Source organism: Schistocerca piceifrons, chromosome 2 (assembly GCF_021461385.2).
Source record: "Schistocerca piceifrons isolate TAMUIC-IGC-003096 chromosome 2, iqSchPice1.1, whole genome shotgun sequence".
In the NCBI taxonomy this organism is placed as follows: Eukaryota; Metazoa; Arthropoda; class Insecta; order Orthoptera; family Acrididae; genus Schistocerca; species Schistocerca piceifrons.
In genome coordinates this window covers 992194451-992215239 of record NC_060139.1, presented here as the reverse complement: position 1 = coordinate 992215239, position 20789 = coordinate 992194451, and the positions used below count along the sequence as shown (strand labels likewise).

At 40.4% G+C, this 20789-nt stretch overlaps 1 protein-coding gene across 1 annotated transcript in view; it reads right to left on the bottom strand.

The window, feature by feature from the left end:
* LOC124776746 (dynein axonemal heavy chain 7-like) overlaps positions 1 to 20789 on the bottom strand; it is an 881127-nt gene that overhangs the window by 38342 nt on the left and 821996 nt on the right. Inside the window, 3 exon segments of the mRNA XM_047251871.1 lie at positions 3148 to 3285; positions 11578 to 11729; positions 14567 to 14801. Coding sequence (XP_047107827.1) covers positions 3148 to 3285; positions 11578 to 11729; positions 14567 to 14801 — 525 coding nt within the window.

Sequence of the window (20789 nt, the reverse complement as noted above, 5' to 3'; positions counted from 1 at the left end):
CCAAATACCTTCTATCGATCTGTACAATTCTCCTGATATGCAATCTCAAATTCCTGGAAACACACAACAAACATTGAAACTCTTGCCCTTCAGGAACTAGAGCAACACACACAACGCCACATTACAAAACTCTCCACCCTGCTCACTTCCTACTCCCGCCTTGGAGTACCACTGTTCATCACCTTTATAACAACCTCCAAACCTCCACAATGTCCTCTCATAGCTGACAAGCCCTGTCTCACAGACCTATTACATTTACCCTGCTCTCCAAAACTCCCTCCCACCACCACACAGAATCCAGAACTTAAACAGACCCAAAATACAGTCATGAATCTTTCCTCCAGAAGCCTTAGCCCCGCAGAAATATCAGTCCTTTTCAAATGCCTCACTCCCAGAATCAATTGCACAGGACCTTCTTTCCTTCTCCTGGTCTCTACAGTGGAAACACAGACCAATGTTGAACCCTGCCTGACTCAGTTCACTCCTCCATCCAACCATGCTCCATCTTCACACCCCCCATCACCCCGTGTTAACTTTCCAGAATTTCTTAACCTCAAACCCTGCCTCACAATGATTCTCCAAATTCCTCAACATGCAAACTAAACCTGCTATCTGCAAAAGAACTGCAGTCCACCATCTAAAATCTGATCCTACCTGTGGACAAAGGCTCCACCACTATTGTTTTTAACCACATGGATTACATGGCACAAGGACTCCTCTACCTGTCAGATACATCAACCTACAAACCTTTCCACAACAACCCCGCTTCAGAAATCCAGCAGGATCTCCAATCTCACCACAAATCCTTAGGCCCATCCCACAACCTCTCCCTGGAGTCCATCTCTCCCCTCTCCCTACTACTCTCCAAACTCCTACCTTCTACATGCTTCATAAAGACCTTAAACCCAACCACCCAGGATGCCCCACTGTGGCTGGTTACTGTGTCCCCACAGAGAGAATCTCTGCTCTTGCAGATCAACATCTTCAGCCTATTATCCGGAACCTACCCTCCTATACAGATGATACCATCCGTATCCTCCACAGACTCTCCACAGTTTCTGTTCCTCTACCATACAGTGCCCTACTTGTCAATATTATTAACACCACTCTAACATCCCTAATGCCCATTGTCCTACCACTATTGAACATTACCTTTCCCAATGCCTGACAGATTCCAAACCGATACTCTCCTTCCTAGTCGCCATGACCAACTATATTCTCACCCACAATTACTTCTCTTTTGAAGGCATCACCTACAAACAAATCCAGGGTATGATTATGGGCACCCGCATGACACACTCCTACGCCAACCTATTCATGGGCTATCTATAGGAATCCTTCCTAAACAACCTGTATCAAGGGTGAGGACACCCTGTGCACATTCCTCCAGAACCTCAACAGCTTCTTCCCCATTCACTTTACCTGGTCCCACTGAATCCAACAAGCCACATTCCTAGATGTTGACCTCCACCTCAAAGATCCGTGCATCAGTACCTCTGTCCATATCACACCTACTAACCACCAGCAATATCTCGATTTCGACAGCTGCCACCCATTCCATACCAAGAAGTCCCTTCCATACAGCCTAGCCCCCATGACCATTGCATCTACAGTGACAAGCATTCCTCTCAAAATATACTGAGGGTCACTGTGACCTTTACAGACTGTAGTTACCCTCTCAACCTTGTACAAAAACTAATCTCCCATGCCTTCTCTTTCCAGTCACACACCACTTCCCAAAATTTCACCATGGTCACAGAGGAGCATTCGTCCCATAACTCAGTACTACACAGAACTGGAGTGACTGAATTACATTCTTTGCCAGGGTTTCGACTACCTCTCATCATACCCTGAAATGAGAAATGTCCCGTCCACCATCCATCGTCCCACCCCTCCCAGAGTGGTATTCCACCGTCCACTGAACCTACACAATATACTTGTCTATCCCTCCACAACCCCTGGCCTACCTTACTCATGGCTCATAGCCCTGTAAAAGACCCAGATGCAAGACCTGTCCCATACATCCTCCCACCACCACCTACTTCAGTCATGTCACAGACATCACCTATCCCATGAAAGGCAGGGATACCTGTGAAACCAGTCATGTGATCTACAAGCTAAGCTGCAACCACTGTGCTGCATTCTATGTGGGCATGACAATCAACAAGCTCTCCATCCACATGAATGGGCACCAACAAATTGTGTCCAAGAAACAACTGGACCATCCTGTTGCTGAGCCCACCTCTCAACAAGATATTCCTCATTTCAATGACTGCTTCACAGCCTGTGCCAAAAGAATCCTTCTCACCAACACCAGCTTTTCTGAATTTTGCACGTGGAAAATTCTCCCTTCAGTATATCCTACATTCCCATAACCCTCCTGGTCTCAATCTTTGTTAGTCATTCTCCTCACCCATTAGGCTCTTCGCTGTTCCCATTCCAGCACTACACAGCCCTCCATTTGACCAATGCACCCAGTCTTTTTTCTATTCCTTTTCCACTACCCCCCCCTCCCCTTACCCTTGCCTACTGTGTAACCTCCTGACTCCACCTAGCTGCTCCACTCTCCACCTCGTCCCTGCATGGTCCCAGCAGCATTTTACCGTTCCTCACCCCTACCCTGCTATCCTTCCCCCTACCTATTCCAGCCTCCTCCTTACCCCCAACCAGTTACCTCTCCCATTAGCACTGCTGCTGCTGCTGCTTGTAGTCTGGCTTGAGCTGCCAGAGACTGTGATCGTATGTGTGAGTTACGTTTGTTTGAGTGGGTGAGAGTCTGTCATCTATTTTTGACAAGTACCTTGTTGGCTGAAAGGTTATTTTGTGACGATCTTTTTGTTGTGCCTACCTGTGACTCAGCATCTCTGCTATATGGTGAGTAGTAACTATCCTTGTTACAGTATTTATAAGAAAACTATACCTACACACTATGGCATTACAGCAATAACATACATAAGAAAGCATAATTATTCCGCATTATTCAATGAATACCAGAAGAAAGAGATGTGAGAAGCAGAAAACTAATAGCCTTAATTTCATTTTACTTTAGATCAATTATCAAGACAAGATAAACCAAAAATAAAATACTATTGTACAAGCAGAAAGTATACTTCATAATTTGAAAATTAAGAAATTTTAAATCCTTACCTCAAAATCAAATATTAGCAGATCAATGGGAATGGAATATTTTCGAGCATAATTTTGTTGTGCACCAGTCAAGAATGCCTGTGTAAAGAAAAATCCAGAAACCCAGAAGACAGGTGGTGGCCCTTCATCGAACCATTTCTACAAATAAAAAATCAGTGGTTACCATTATATTAAGCTTAGAATGACATGAATTATACAATGTTTACTTATGAAAAAAGTCTTATATATGTAGTTTAAGTTTACAATATTATCTGCCCTAAGACCATGTATTATGTAGATGTCTCATATGTCTTGATAACTCAGTTTATCAAAAATCTGAATTCTAGCTCTCACTGGACTCAAAGTTTATTCCTAGCATTTATCATTACTGCCACCTCCTTCCAACTTTTATATATTGAACTCAAAAATTGTTTACTGTTCTGTCATACAAGTTCAGACTATTCATGGATGGGTGATGGAAGGGATTCACAGGTAGGAGCAAGGCAGTGGTGCATCATATTTATCAGACCCATATTTAGAAAAATGTTATGATGGCCAACACAACTTTTATATTATTATGCACTGCTTTGAGTTCAAAGAAAGATCTGTTAACCTATCTTAATGCAGAGAATATCAAACAATGGAAAGCCCAGGTTAAAATATCAACAATATTATGAAAAGGATAAATTGCTCTTCACTGTACAGATGATACTTTCAGTTGGAGACAGGCACCAAAAAAAGACCCACGCATGCATGACCACTGTCTCTGGCCAGAGTGGCTGGAGATAGTGGTCATGTGTGTGTCTCAGGTGTGCTTGGTTGTGTGGATGTGTGTGTGTTTTCTCTTCTGAAGAAATCTTTGACTGAAAGATCACTATGTAATAGTCTTTCTGTTGTGCCTGTCCGAAAGTCAAATCATCATCTATATAGTGAGTAGCAATCTATGTTTTACATAATACTGTTAATATAGGATCAATATAATGGAAAGGGTAGTTGCTACTCACCACATAGCGGAGATGCTGAGTTGCAGAAAGGCACAACAAAAAGACTGTCAGAACATTAGCTTTCAGCGAACAACGCCTTTGACAAAAGCCTTGTTAGCCAAAAGCTGATTTTTTGTTGTGCCTTTCTACAACTCAGCATATCTGCTATATAGTGAGTAGCAACTATCCTTTTCATAATATTGTACAAAACCACCATAAATAAAGAACACAATAGTACTGCATTTGCATCAGGCACATTCACAGATTAATTGTTATCAACTGTGCTCATAATCACAGAAACTTCTTACTCCCAGTATCTGTTGTTAATACATACAGATGTCCTACAATGGTGCACGATCTATGTTCTTACTTTTTGATGACCATGTCACAGGATGAATCCGGTATGGTCCCCGACTGTAACCCCCTGCACACCCCCAAACCCACTCCCCAATCTACAAGCACCTATGACTAAGTACCACAATTTCCTCAACCAAAGTGCACAGCTTGTAGGGGCCACTACCACAAAGTGCACAACCTCCCCTTCCCCCTCCCTCCCCTCATTGGCCCCGCCACCTCCCAACTGCTGCCTTTCAATTCCTGTTACGTCCAAGCTGTAGCTTGTTTCTGTGGATGCAATATTTGCAGGTTCCTTGATTACCAGTGACTCCGCACAGTTCACCATCACAGTTGCTCAACTCAAGCCTTCACTCATCATGGAGGCAAGTGAATCATTGCAAGACTACAACAAACTGGCACATTTGATGCCCTGAAAGACCAGCTAATATCATGACTGGCAAATTCACAAATGTGCACCTGCACACTATCTACATTGGAGGAATGTGCTGGCATGTGATCCTCACAACTCCTCTAGTACCTCCATGCACTGGCCAAAATTACGATCATTCCTGAAATGCTGCTACTCATGAAATGGCTTACATATCTGCCTACCTTAGTCACATAGCATAAGCAACACAGGACTATACCAACAATGATGTGACATCCATCACATCAGACAGCATCTTTGAGCCCTTAACCCCCACACCATGCCCACCGCACTGCAAAGAACTGGGCCTTTTGCATAGCCTGCCATATGTAAAGCCCATATCAGCACCCATGTCCTCCACAACCCACACAGTACACCCTCCCTCCCTCCCTCCCCTCCTCCGCCCACAGCCACATGTTCCCATGCCCGTCCTCACCCCATGATGCCTATGACAGCCAACACACATGCTCATGCAGTTGCACACCCCTGCCAACCTGCTAGAGGTGCCCCACACATTTGAGGTGCTGATGGTCCTTGATGGTATCACAAGCATTTCAGAAGCGATACCAGAAACTGCTAGGCACAATGTGCAAGATTCCCAAACACTGCCAGAGGTTGGCAATTGTTTGTGCTGGCAGCTCCGCTATTTCTCAACACCTGTCCATGCACAATTGTTGGAAACCTTCCTCTTCAACAGCCTACCTCTTGATACTGACTCCAGTTTCTCCATCTATCCCTGTTACCCTCCTCTGTCCCCCCCCCCCCCCCCCCCTGCCCTCCTCCCCACCAGGGTGAATAGCTCCTAAATCACAACCTACTGCTCCCACACCTGGTCTGTTGACCTCAGCCTCAACAGAGATTTTGCATAGACCTTTTCCACAGCCAGGGTTTGGACCCTATCCTTGGTGCCAACTTTATCCCCATTCAGGACTCCTCCTTACCTGGTGAATTGCTTTATAATCAATGGCACTTCCTGTCATTCAATTACTTGTAGATCCCTAGATCTCACACTGCCACCCATTTCACCATCAAGCAGATACGATATTCTGGGCCCTTTGCAGACCTTGTCACCAAATTTCCTCTCCTCACCTGCCCTTCCAGTAATCCCTTGGAAGTACATCATGATACACTACACTGCAATGATACCTCCCCCTTCTCCCAGTTTTCTGCAGCCCCTGCCACCCTCTGTTGGTAAGCAAAGGCCCCCACAGACTAAAATTGAGGCTGATACAGTGGCCAGGGCTTTCATGAACTCATGGATCCCATGTGTCTTTGGTTCCCCACCACCACATGATGATGGAACACATATTACAATTCCAATCCTGCCTGTTTAAACATTCACCAAAACTTGCAGTACAGTCATGCAATTTACAATCAGTTACAAACCTGCCACTTACGGCATGTAAGAGCGATTCCACATGACCCTAAAAGCTGCCTTTACCTCCAATACGTACCTTGGTCTGTGAACCTGCTGCTAGTTCTAGGCTTGTGTGTGTCCCATAAAACCAACTTGGTTGCATCCACCATCGAAGTTGTGTACGAGCAGCCACTCACTGTCCAAGATGACTTCATCAAGCTGCTGCCCCTGCCAGCCACCATCTGTAACCTGGCCTTCACATAGCAGTTGCATGGATGCATAGCTTGCCTGCACCCAGCAGTCCACAACATCATGATGAGTACAAGTCTTTCACGTATCAGTACCACTCCTTGTATCAGTACCTCTCCTTGTGCACATATGTCATGCTCTGAGTAGACACTACCCAGTGACTACTCTGCCCGCAGAACTCAGGCCTGCAACTTGTCCTCAACCATGTGGAGAAGACCTTTTCTGTACAGCCCAACAGCACAGCCACCATAGTATCCACTGACTGATTCAAGTTGGCATATATGCTCAACCTCCCAGACCTGGCGTGTCACCAATTGTCAAAATTGAGGTTTCACTATGTGACGAAAATGGTATACTGTCTAAGGCTACCAACCCAGTCGGCAATGCTTGGATCCTGAGAGCAGAGGCTGTCCTTCCATTCACATCACTACCTGGTGCAGCAGAACCACCCACAACACCTGACGCTTGTCCCCTCCCTGCTGGACTCATCCTCTGTTGTCCTGCATGACTCACGAGATGCCAACACCGAGGCACCTGCCACCATCCCTACAATGTCAGCATACGCCTCCACTACAATGCATGACCCAGTCTACCAGCAAGAAGCAACAGCAACAGGGCCTAGGGTGCAAGCACAGGATGGCATGCATTATTACAACAGTGTGGGGTCTGCTGTGCATTGTTCACCATGTGTGAACTGCCTGAGCACCAGCACACTGCCATGCCTTCTGCCAGGCCCCAGCCCTACACTGTTGCATGCCTGACTATTCCTGCCGATCATGGTGCATTACTGCCTCCCATCATGGATGGTGGTGCAGCAGGGTGTTACCCCAGTCCTAAGCTCATGATGTGATGTCACAGGGGCTGTTTCGTTCCTTGCCAACATGTCCACCGCTGCCAGGAGCACTGGCCTGTCCCTGCCTACACAATGTTGCCACCTGTTGCATCTGCTGATCAATTCAGGGAGCAGCCATTGCATCCTGCAACCTGCCCTCTCTTTATCACACGGGGAAACTGTGGTGATCCACTACAATATGTTTTTGCCTACCATCCGATCTCACACGGTAGCAGAAAATGTGTCACCTGGCAAAGAACTGCATTGTGAACTGTATGCATCCAAGGACAAGTGTTTTCTCTGCCACATGCCTCTTTGCCCCAGCACTTGGGATTTTTCCCTAAAGCATGCTACAAGAAGCATCCCTGACTCCTGGCTCATCCCACTTTGGCACTGAGCTGTCTACGCAATGATTACAGTGATTTAATATTCCTTTGGTGTCAATATTAAGTTTAAGCTATTTCATTATCAGAACTTAATGGCTTACTGTAGTGCTAAGAGACAGGTGCATGACCCATGAAGATCTCAATAGTGAGTCAGTTTTGTGAGAACAGCATTGCGGGCTCCAATGATGCCTATAGAGAAGTAACAGGCAAGATTGATACTTTACTTCAAGGAAACATTATTCAGCACCTGCCTCATGATCTCATGGCATGAGTGTGGAGTAGAACTTCTTGGAGCCTATTAACTTATAGCAAGTGCAGCAAGATCCAACCTCTAAACTGCTGTGACACCACACTTGTGGCTATTAAAGACATAAATTCCCAATTGTGTTAGATTACTTTCACCTACAATACCTCAAGTCTGTTTACTTGTATTTTGTGTCTGCTGTAGTCACTGTGCTATGTTAGCTTCAGTTATGGTACCTCAAGTTTGTTTATTTGTATAATTCTCTTTGATCACTGTGTTAGATGAGATACACTAACAGTACCTCCAAGTTCATTTATTTGTATTTGCATATTTTATTCATCACTGTGTTAGATTAGCCTTGTTTACACAACACTTCAAGAACATTAATTATGTTTCTCATATGGCTTAAAAAAACTATGTAAACTAATTGTCCACACTTGGACAGTGGGCACCCCATGTGTGTCTCTAACACTTCCATGAATGGTGAAGATTAATGGAGTGTCTTGACTAAGAGTTTTTGTTCATATTTTTTTACGGCACTTTACTTTTGTGAACGCAGTTCACAATTCCCTGGAATTCCCTGGAATTTTAGCCATTCAATAAAAGAACTGTTTAGTATTTCGATGTCTTTTGTTACATTGTTTCCATACTTTACCCATCTGTTTTACCCTCCACAACTATCAAACCAACTGTATCACCTGTAATGTTCAGTGAGGAACACAGTTCCCACATTAGTAAAGAAGTATGAATTAAACATGCTGACAACTTTACAGGAGCTGTATTCACTACGTTGAATTATATTATGGAGTACATACTGACCAATAAAACCATTTTCACAAATATGATGAAGTTCAAAAGTTAAAGAATATATAGCTTTTTGAGAGAGTACTTATATTTTTTCTAAATTTTTCAAATCAACAAATATCTTGTACTACAAACTTTTAAAAGTAGACTATGTTCTTCCTCAGGGTTCAAGCTACCTGCATACCAAGTTTCATTGAAATCAGTTCAGAAAATTAGTTGTGGAAAGGTAACAGACTGAGTGGCTTTTGCATTTATAATACTATAGTATGGATTAAAAACATTTGAGGTTTGTAAGAGCATTGTACTCATAACTTACTTACTTTGTTTTATGCGATCAGGCCCAGAGGACAGCGCACTGATATAGGGTTCCTCTGCCACTCAGTACTGTTTTGTGCCTCCTGGCACCAACAAATTCTCCATTCCAATCTGCAGCAAGTCCTCATGGATTCCATCCCTCAATCTCTTCTTCAGTCTTCCTAGTGGGTGTCTTCCACAGGGAGTATAATCCACAGCTTTCAAAGGCCATAGGCATTTATCCATCTGATTGTCATGTCCTGCCCATACAAGGCGCTTGGTTCTCAGCAGTCCTACAATGTTTGGTCTATTGTACATTTCATCTAGTTCACAATTATGTCAGATCTTCCATCCTCCTGTTTTATCATCTTGTACCAGACCAAAGATTTTCCTTAAGACTTTCCGCTCAAAAACAAGATTATTCGTCTTTTTTCCAGACATTCCAAGTTTCACAATTATACAGTACTACAGGTTGAATCATTGTTTTATACAGCTGGAGTTTGAAATTCTTTGAGAGACCACAATGCAAGAAGTTGACTGAGACCAAAGTATGATCAGTTGGCGGATTGGATCCTCACTTTGATCTCTGCTTCACATGCTGTGTCTTCTGTAAAGATTACCCCCAGATATTTTTAGTCACGAACGCTTTTCTAGGACTAGTTTCTGACTATCAAAGGCTGGAGTGGGTCTCTTGAATAAGCATGGGTCCTGGTCATCACCAGATATTCTGTCTTTGATTCATTCACAAGGAATCCAATTTTGCTTGCTTCCACCTCCACGCTTTCACTCATCCACATTAGTTCCTCCTTAGATCTGGACAACAGGGCCACAGCATCAGCTAATGTGAGATGTGTGGTTTTCTCACCCTCTTCCTCTGTACCCTCGAAGCTTCATACTCATTACACTGAATTATATTATGTTGATCATATCAATCAATAAAACCACTGTCACAAATATAATAAAGTTCAAATGTCAAACAAGAAATATCTGTTTGAAGGCAGAATATTTTTCCCTAATTTGCACAATATTCTTCAAATCAATAAAGTAGCCTATGTTCCTCCTCAGGGTTCAAGCTATTTCGATACCAAATCTCATCAAAATCACTTCAGTGGTTTAGTTGGAAAACGTAATAGACAGAGTTACTTTCGCATTTATAATATTATTAAGGATAAATTTCCTGAAGTGAAACTCGAGAGGTTACAAGTCTTTGGATAAAATGGCAATAGAATAGACGAACCACTGGTCTCCGACATAAGCATTGGTCACCAAAGAAAAACTTGACATCTTTGAAATAATAAAGTAGCCTATGTTCCTCCTCAGGGTTCAAGCTATTTCGATACCAAATCTCATCAAAATTACTTCAGTGGTTTAGTTGGAAAATGTAATAGACAGAGTTACTTTTGCATTTATGATATTATTAAGGGTAAATTTCCTGAAGTGAAACTCAAGAGGTTACAAGTCTTTGGATAAAATGGCAATAGAATAGATGAACCACTGGTCTCTGACATAAGCATTGGTCACCAAAGAAAAACTTGACATCCTTGAGATTGATAATAACACTTTGCCTCTCTTGACATTATATGAAACCTGAAGATGCTCTGAGGATCCATTACAAAGTAATGAATAAGTTAGTTATAAAACACTTATGTCATTCAAATGTGAGACATGTGGTTTTCTCACCCTCTGCCTCTATACCCTTGAAGCTTTGTACTCATTACACTGAATTATATTATGTCGACCATATCAATCAATAAAATCACTGTCACAAATATAATAAAGTTCAAACGTCCAAACAATAAATAGCTGTTTGAAGAATGAATATTTTTCCCTAATTTTCATAATATTCTTCAAATCAATAAAGTAGCTTATGTTCCTCCTCAGGGTTCCAGCTATTTCAGTACTAAATCTCGTCAAAATTGCTTCAGTGGTTTAGTTGTGAAAATGTAACAGAGTTACTTTCGCATTTATAATATTACTATGGATAAATTCCCTGAGTGAAACTCGAGAGGTTACAAGTCTTTGGATAAAGTGGCAATACAATAGACCAACCACTGTGTCTGACATAACCATTGGTCACCAAAGAAAAACTTGACGTCCTTGAAATTGATAATAACACTTTGCCTCTCTTGACATTATATGAAACTTAAAGATGCTCTGAGAATCCATTATAAAGTAATGAATAAGTTAGTCATAAAACACTTATGTCATTCATAAACTATACTCCTATTATGAAGAAGTCTACCATATGTAGGATGAAAATCCTACTGTGTAGTTGCTTATTCTTTTAACTAGAAGATGAAATTAACAGTCTGGGGATCAATGAAAGCACCCATCTTGGAACAGTTAGCACTGATGTGCTTTCAGAGAAGCAATTAAGAATCTGGTCAAAGTTAATCCAAAGTGAGAAGCACAACAACATAGCTCTAACTGGCACCTAAAATGGAAGCTATTACTCATTGTTATACAAAACTGATTTTATATATACTGTGTGTGTGTGTGTGTGTGTGTGTAAAACTTTTATAACAGTGATTTCACTTACCTGCAGAAACTGCAGCCTAGCTAGAAAGTCATTGACATAACTTCCAAGCGGCTTAAGAGATGGATAAGAATGCTTCTGCCACAAACCTGGAACTCTGCCAGTTAGAATACTAGACACTACTTCTTCCAGTTCAAAAGACATTACAATCAAACCTGTAATACATGTAAAAAGTTAATTTGATAATGGGAAACAACAAATTCACATCAGAAAATTTCCATATCATGGTGCTGCAAAATATTTCTTTTCAACATTCTTTCTTTTTTTTTTTTAGGAACCTCTTACATGTAACACACATACCTGCTTGCATTTGCATGTATAATGGTAGGGAAAAGAGTCAACTGAACAGCGTAACTGCAACAGCATTAGGCTTGATCAGGGCCATCCAATAATTAAAGAGACAAACATGTATAGTGAATGCAACACCTGATGCAAGAAATAAAATGTTTGTAAGTTTTAGTTGGCAACCTTATGAAGGGTGTAAGTCATTTGCTTCACTAATACTTATGTGAACAAAATTTCTAAGCTTTTAGTTACAATGGTATACTTGCTCAAGGAAGTACTTTTGAGGAACAGAATTCTGTGATCCTTTCAGAAAGTGTACAACAGTCAGCAGTATTCTCTTGGGCAAGCAAACAATGTGGCATTACCTGCATGAACCGTGTGAGCTTTTATGTGTGGGTGGAAAAGTTTAAAAGTGGTTATAAATGTATAACTGATGTCTGGTGGCAGTATCAACCTTGGCATTGCAGCCTCATATTGAGTCACTTATCCAACAACACCAACAACTTTTAGTTGAACAAGTTGCTGAAAAATATTGAGTAAGTGTTCATACGAGCATTCCACCATTCAAAACAAACTGAGCTGTCATAAATTATATCACTGTTTGTCCAGAGAATAGAATTTGCATTGGTACTGAGCTCAAAAATCATTTCAGTAGTGTAGGTAATGCATTTTTGGACAGAATTTTAACCTTTGGTGGAACTTGTATATCTCACTTTCAGCCAGAGCCCACCTCTAATGGTAAGCAGAGGAAACACCCTACCTGATTCAAAATGCAGCCATCAGCTGGTTGGGTAATTTTAATCATCATTTGTAATGCCAATGTCCTGATTTTGAGCCAATGTTTTAATTTTCTCTGAGTTTTTGGAGGAGCAACACACTATCAGCAGCCTATACTACACTTGGATGATTGAGGACAAAGTCAAGCCCACACTGAAGAGGAAATGACTGGGATGACAGAGGAAATGTGAGCACATTCAAGGCAATGCTTTAAGACAACTGGCAATGGGAACTATGGGCAAAGTGGGTTGGAAGTTCCACTTCATCAACTTAACTTGCCCTTTCCTATCTTTTAAGTGTTTGCTCTGATGAAAAAAGCTTTGCAGGAAATCAAGTTCAATAGCAATGAAGAGATAAGAAAACAGAAAAAACTGACTTAGATAGCAGGTAAAGAATTCTGCACTGGGTGGATAAGAAGACTCATAAAATATGGCACGGTTACAAAAAAATGGAGGGGATTACATGGAAGAATAGAAAAAATAACTGGATTTATTTAATAAACATTTTTTACCGTATGGATATTTGTTTGTTTAATTATTGAATGACCCTCATATATATAACTACTAGCTGACCTTGATTAACACAATCTTTTTACTAGTGCAGCCAGTAGTGGAGAAAATCAGAACTGCCAATATTTCCACATGGGTCACCACTGGTTTTGTATAAGAACAAAACGTGGGTAATTTTGCCAGAACTGCAGTAAGGAAGTAGCGTTACCCTGCTCTTACCACTCCTCTTTTCTTGGTAGTCCTAAGGTGGAGGCAAGGCACACCTCCTGCCAGTCCTGGAATCGACTCCACGAATTGTCAGTTTATCATGGCCCAACAATAGGCATTCACTAATAAATTATTAACCACAGATGATGATAAAGATGGCAGCGTTTATGAGCAACTAGTGGGAAAATCATTTTTCCTCTGACACACAGTTAATATCTTAACAGAAAATAATATCCCAAAATTAAGATATGATCAATTAAAAATACAAAAATATCTATTTAATAAATGACATGGCATGATAGATAAGGGAAAAAGAATAATAGGTGCACTGTTCTGGGCATCAAATGCTCTTCTAAACAGAAAGGAAACACTAGTAAAAAGGCAGCTGTCAATGACTGTGCAGATAACATACCTAGACTAAAATGAATTCTGTAGTCAGTTCTAAAATAACTGGAAACAGCTTTGTACTAATGTAGCATATAATGAAGATTTGTGCAAAACATTTTGCTCTCATCTACCAAACCAAGCAGACCTTGTATTTCACTTGATCCTGTAGGAGGGAGCTCAATCTCATCATTCACACTTCCATGCCAGCACTGGCGCAAACCTACATTATTGGTCCTATGTGCTGACTGTAGTGGGCAAGGGATTTAGTATCTCCACATACAGTGGTTATTGATATCAATGCAGAGACACTACACCTCGCTACAACGACTGCCACCTGTGACTGCATGGAGCAGGAATGGCATGTCACATGGGCCCTATGAGTCCATTTGTCTGTGTGTTTGTTTGCTATGGTCTGGCAAATTGCCTTTATTTGAGGATAGCTTATGTTCAGAGGTTGTTGTCCTTATATGTAGTCTAAGTTCTCAAATTCCTGTATTTCATACACTGCTCATATTATATTCGCGTTATGCTTGGTTATGTTTAAGTGAGCCTGAAGGGATTTCTTTATTCATCCATCAATAAGTCTTCATCATCAACATCTTATCAACCTAAACAATGTTTCTGGCCTCTTTCTGTTGATGTGTGAATCTGCTGCTATCTGTTGATTTTTTCCCCTTCCTTTCCTTATTTGAATGGGGATGACATAAATCGGAACAATCATCATATATACTTTCTAAAACATTTCATATATGTGAAATCTGTAAAAATGTGATAGAATAACATCCAAAATGGTAGTAAAGCAAATATGTTTGTGGGATTCACAATACCTTTTATTGCTTTCTGGACATTTCGCAGACTTGATCTAATGCAGCTTAGTAGAAGGTTAAAACGTCCCATTTCTTGTACAAGCACAGTGTTCATTGATTGGTTGTAAGAAACTGGATATTTCCGCATTCCAGCTTCTATGTCATAGTTTTCAGGAAGTTTATTTAGAATGTCTCCTGATACATCAAGTACTATTTCATCAGGGGATTTAGCTCCTGTGTCTCCCCCTAATGTGTCCTACAATTTTCAACATGTGCATGTCAGATTCATGTTATGTCATTAAACAAGCTTTGATGACATTATTTACTTGATATTTATTACACATAACTATGAAAGCTAAAAACTACAGGAAGACATTAAGAAAACTCAATACAACCACAGTGGTAAATCTAGTTCAAATAAAGTTATGGTATATTTTTGGGAGCCAACTATAATCCCATGCAACAGTCATTCATACTAATAAAACAATGCATGCTTGTCATTCATTGAATTCAAATGAATGATTAGCCATGACCAGCCAGAACTCTCCCTATTAATTAAAAAAGAAAGAAGTGGTTGATAAAGCTGCTAACAGGGACAGCATAAACGGGTATCACAACAAGAAAAAATAAGTAAACAGCTGTGAGAATGACACTTTCTATGCTGACCTGAGGCTTCCTGCACTGACAGTGGGGAAAAAATCCTCCCCTAAGACTTTTACCATTTGATGAAATTTTTATTACCAATTAGAAAAAAGTTGGGAGAAACTCAGACATATCTGGCATGGTGGGTGGGGGGTGTGCAAGGGGAAGAGGCAGGCGAGAGAGAGACAGAGGGACAGAGACAGAGAGAGAGAGAGAGGGTGGGGAGGGAGGGGGAGGGAGAATGAAGGAAGGGAACTAAGGAGGAAATATATTAACTAATATATGACACATGCAGTACCAGAATATTTAGAAACATAAGATATGTTTCCTGAGAGAGTGAATGTGCTTACTGTAGGCCTTCATTTGATAAGTACTACACCATAAGGCTGTATTATGTTCACATATAGCTTACAGAGCTACAGAGAGTTTATATAACTGGAGGACTGGAGGAGAGAAAGTGGGAGTAGTACAGGCATCGCAATACAGTAGTAATTTCAGATGTCACTAATGAAACTAACATTACACTGTAATTTTTGGATGAACATTATTCATATACTGAGTGGTTATAACTAAGCTTATGGTGTTCCAAGTGATGCAGTGCAATGTGTACACATCACAGCATGCTGAAACAATGTAAGTTTGTTCATTAAATGGTATACTCATCCAGTATCATGGAAAAATAATAGTTCCACTTTCTGCCATCAGACGAAACTATGGTTCTGTAAGCAGTCAAAATGAGCAATGTTCCCTGTTTCAACACCAGTATACTGTCGATCATAGTGATGTGGGTTGATTTCTTTAGTGAAGTGACTGTTACTGTAGAGGCTTAAGAAGGTTGAAGGTTTCCACACAAAACACAATGGCTATTGAGAAGAAAGACTGTGCACTACTGGTAAAGTTGTTTTATCAGAATGGCAGCAATGGCAGTGCCACGTTGTGGGAATATTGCTGACAGAAACAGCTTCAAAAAAATTGCACATCAATAAATGGGCTAAAATTTTAAGAAACATGTGAATTAGGTGGTGCAGCAGAGAGAGGGAGGTGGCTCATTTCCATGGGGGTTGTAGCTGAAGTTGCTGTAGCTGCAGCCAATCATGCAGCACATGCCTCAAATTCTGCAGCTGGTACTCAGGCTGTGTCACCAAAATTGTCTCTCCTCTGGTCAATAGTTCAAAAGATTTTAAAGCACATTTTACACTGGTATCCCTACAAGATGCAGAATGTGCATCAAACGAATGCTCAAGATACCCTACACCACCATGACATTACCCTTCATTTTTTGGCATATATAGAAAAGGATGACATGTGGTGGGAGAATATTCTTTGGATGGACAGGGCACATTTTACTCTGCATGGCAGGTATCTTGAATGCACAGGACTTTCGCATGTAAGGTTGCACTCCATTAACTCCTTGTGCAACAAAGAATTCCAGCTTTGCAAGAAATCAAGTGTGTCCACACTATTATTTTCAAGCAAGATGTCACTTGCCAGCTGAAAGATTTGCTTTGAGAAACCTTTGGTAAGGACCCTATCACCTCTTTGCAATTTCAAGATGTGGGTCCTTCCAGATCCCCAAACCTAAACCCATGTGACTTCTGGCTTTGAGGATATCTGAAAGATCATGTCTATCACGGATGTATTGAGGCTCTTCCTGATCTGAAGGATAGCACATGATGGCATATCACTCTGATTACACTAGATAAGCTGTGAGCAACTGTCGATCAAGTCATGTTATGGATGCAGCGTGTTGAAATGTGGGTGCAGGATGTTCCTGAATCAGGAGGCTACAGTGAACACATTATGTAATTTGGGACCATATCCTAATAAACATGCCAGAACCACCATTATCATGTGTTTGATCATTAGACTTCACAAAAGCACTGATTAATGAACATACCAACAATGTTTCACCATCCTGCGATGAAAACTACCTGCATTGCAGCACTCAGAACACTGCCAGTTTAACTATAACCAACTGGTATTGACCAAAAATGTTCATGTCACTGAAACGCAGATGACAACTATTAATCTAAGTATGCACTTTTAGCTTATTTAAACAAATGTATTAATAAATAACAAACTATGATGCTATACCACAAGCTTTCAAAACCATAAAAAAACTGGTTCAGAATCTCAACAACAAAAAAAGGAAGATAATGGAACAACATCGAGCAGGCTGCAGCAGAAAGATGCTTCCAATTTTGATGTGTAAAACCCAATCTCCTTGTATCTTGTTTTGAAAGCTATACATCAATTTAATGAGGTTTATGAAATTTGCCTGTTTTCCAAAAGCATCTGATTTAATGGTATTAAAATTTATTTCAAGAAAACTGGACAGTTATGAATATGTGGAATATTGCTCACATTGTTGTCGCAAGAATCTGGAGTGTACAACAACATGGCCATTAGTGGCATTAAATACTTAAATAATATACGCATGCAGAGAAATTTAGCAGAAATAATGCACCTAAAAGTAATAGATTAATAATGAAGTAGTAACAAAAGTTTTAAAAATAAAAGGCACTGTAAATAAATACAAAATTATAAAAATTCCCAAAAGAAAAATGTGGAAATTGAAATGTTATTTTACCTTTTAAAATCTCCCCATCTAAGATATTGATGGTACGAAAGCTGCATTTCTTTTCATCCACTGATTTCATATGACATCATATTTTGTGATGATTCATCATTAAGAGAAAAAGTATTCATTGCACAAAAGCATGTAATCAGAATAATACCTGGAGCTCACTATTTAAGGAACTCAGAATATTGATAGTACCTTCACAGTACACATATTCACTAATGAAATTTGTTATTAATAACCCATCCTAATTCATAACTAATAGCAAAGAACCATGAACCTTGCCGTTGGTGGGGAGACTTGCGTGCCTCAGTGATACAGATAGCTGTACTGTTGGCGCAACCACAATGGAGGGGTATCTGTCGAGAGGCCAGACGAATGTATGGTTCCTGAAGAGGGGCAGCAGCCTTTTCAGTAGTTGCAGGGGGCAACAGTTTGGATGATTGACTGATCTGGCCTTGTAATATTAACCAAAACAGCCTTGCTGTGCTAGTACTGTGAATGGCTGAAAGCAAGGGGAAACTACAGCTGTAATTTTTCCCGCTGGCATGCAGCTTTACTGTAGGGTTAAATGATGATATTATGCTATTGGGTAAAATATTCTGGAGGTAAAATAGTCCCCTGTTTGGATCTCTGGTGTGGGCACTACTCAGGAGGATGTCATTATCAGGAGAAACAAAATTGGCATTCTGCAGATCAGAGCGTGGAATATCAGATCTCTTAATCGGGCAGGTAGGTTAGAAAATTGAAAAAGGAAAATGGATAGATTAAAAGTTAGATATAGTGGGAATTAGTGAAGTTCAGTGGCAGGAGGAACAAGACTTCTGGTCAGGTGACCACAGGGTTATAAATTCAAAATCAAATATGGGTAATGCAGGAGTAGATTTAACAATGAGTAAAAAAATAGGAGTGCGGGTAAGCTACTATGAACAGTATACTGAATGCATTAGTGTAGCCAAGACAGACATGAAGCACATGTCTACCACAGTAGTACAAGTATATACACTAACTAGCAGTGCAGATGACAAAGAGATTGCAGAAATGTATGATGAGATAAAAGAAATTATTCAGAAAGTGAAGGGAGATGAAAATTTAATAGTAATGAGGGTTGGGATTCGGCAGTAGGAAAAACAAGAGAAGGAAAAGTAGTAGGTGAATATGGAATGAGGGTAAGGAATGAAAGAGTAAGCCATCTGGTAGAATTTTGCAAAGATCGTAACATAATTATAGCTAACACTTGGTTTAAGAATCATGAAAGAAGGTTGTATACATGGAAGAGGCCTAGAGACACTGGACAATTTCATATGGATTATGTAATGGTAAGACAGAGATTTAGGAACCAGGTTTTAAATTGTAAGACATTTCCAGGGGCAGATGTGGACTCTGACCACAATTTATTGGTTATGAACTGTAGACTAAAACTGAGGAAACTGCAAAAAGGTAGGAATTTAAGGAGATGAGACCTGGATAAACTGAAAGAACCAGAGGTTGTACAGTGTTTTGGAGAGAGCATTATGGAACAACTGACAAGAAAGGGGGAAAGAAATACAGTAGAAGAAGAATGGGTAGCTTTGGGAGATGAAATAGTGAGGGCAGCAGAGGATCAAGTAGGTAAAAAGATGAGAGCTAGTAGAAATCCTTGGGTAACAGAAGAGATATTGAATTTAACTGATGAAAGGAGAAAATATAAAAATGCAGTAAATGAAGCAGGCAAAAAGGAATACAAACATCTCAAAAATGAGTTCGACAGGAAGTGCAAAATGGCTAAGCACTGATGGCTAAAGGATAAATGTAAGGATGTAGAGGCAAACAGCACTAGGGGTAAGACAGAGGCTGCTTACAGGAAAATTAAGGAGAGCTTTGGAGAAAAGAGAACCACCTGTATGAATATCAAGAGCTCAGTTGGAAAACCAGTACCAAGCAAAGAAGGAAAAGCAGGAAGGTGGAAGAAGTATATGGAAGGTTTATACAAGGGCAATGTACTTGAAGGCAATATTTACGGAGGTGGAAGAGGATGTAGATAAATTTGAAATGGGAGCTATGATACTGCGTGAAGAGTTTGACAGAGCACTGAAAGATCTAAATTGAAAGAAGGCCCCAGGAGTAGACAACATTCCATTAGAACTACTAATAGCCTTGGGAGAGCCAGTCCTGACAAAACTCTTCCATCTAGTGTGAAAGACATATGAGACAGGCGAAATATCCTCAGACTTCAAGAAGAATATAATAATTCCAATCCCAAAGAAAGTAGGTATTGACAAGTGTGAAAATTACCAAATTATCAGTTTAATAAGTCACAGCTGCAAAATACTAACATGAATTCTTTACAGATGAATGGGAAAACTGCTAGAAGCCAACCTCGGTGAAGATCAGTTTGGATTCTGTAGAAATATTGGAATACGTGAGACAATACTGACCCTATGACTTATCTTAGAAGATAGATAAAGGAAAGGCAAATCTACTTTTCTGGCATTTGTAGACTTACAGAATGTTATTGACAATGTTGACTGGAAAACTCTCTTTCAAATTCTGAAGGTGGCAGGGGTCAAATACAGGGAGCAAAAGGCTATTTAGAATTTACACAGGAACCAGATGGCAAAGTTGAGGGGCATGAAAGGGAAGCAGTGGTTGGGAAGGGAGTGAGACAGGGTTGTAGCCTATCCCTGATGTTATTCACTCTATATATTGAGCAAGCAGTAAAGGAAACAAAAGAAAAATTTGGAGTAGCAATTAAAATCCACAGAGAAGAAATAAAAACTTTGAGGTTTGCTGATGACCTTGTCATTCTGTCAGAGACAGCAAAGGACATGGAAGAGCAATTTAACGGAATGGACAGTGTCTTGAAAGGAGGATATAAGATGAACATCAACAAGAGAAAAACAAGGATATTGGAAAGTAGTCAAATTAAATCAGGTGATGCTGAAGGAATTAGATTAGCAAATGAGACACTTAAAGTAGTAAATGAGTTGTGCTATTTGTGAAGCAAAATAACTGATGATGGTCGAAGTAGAGAGGATATAA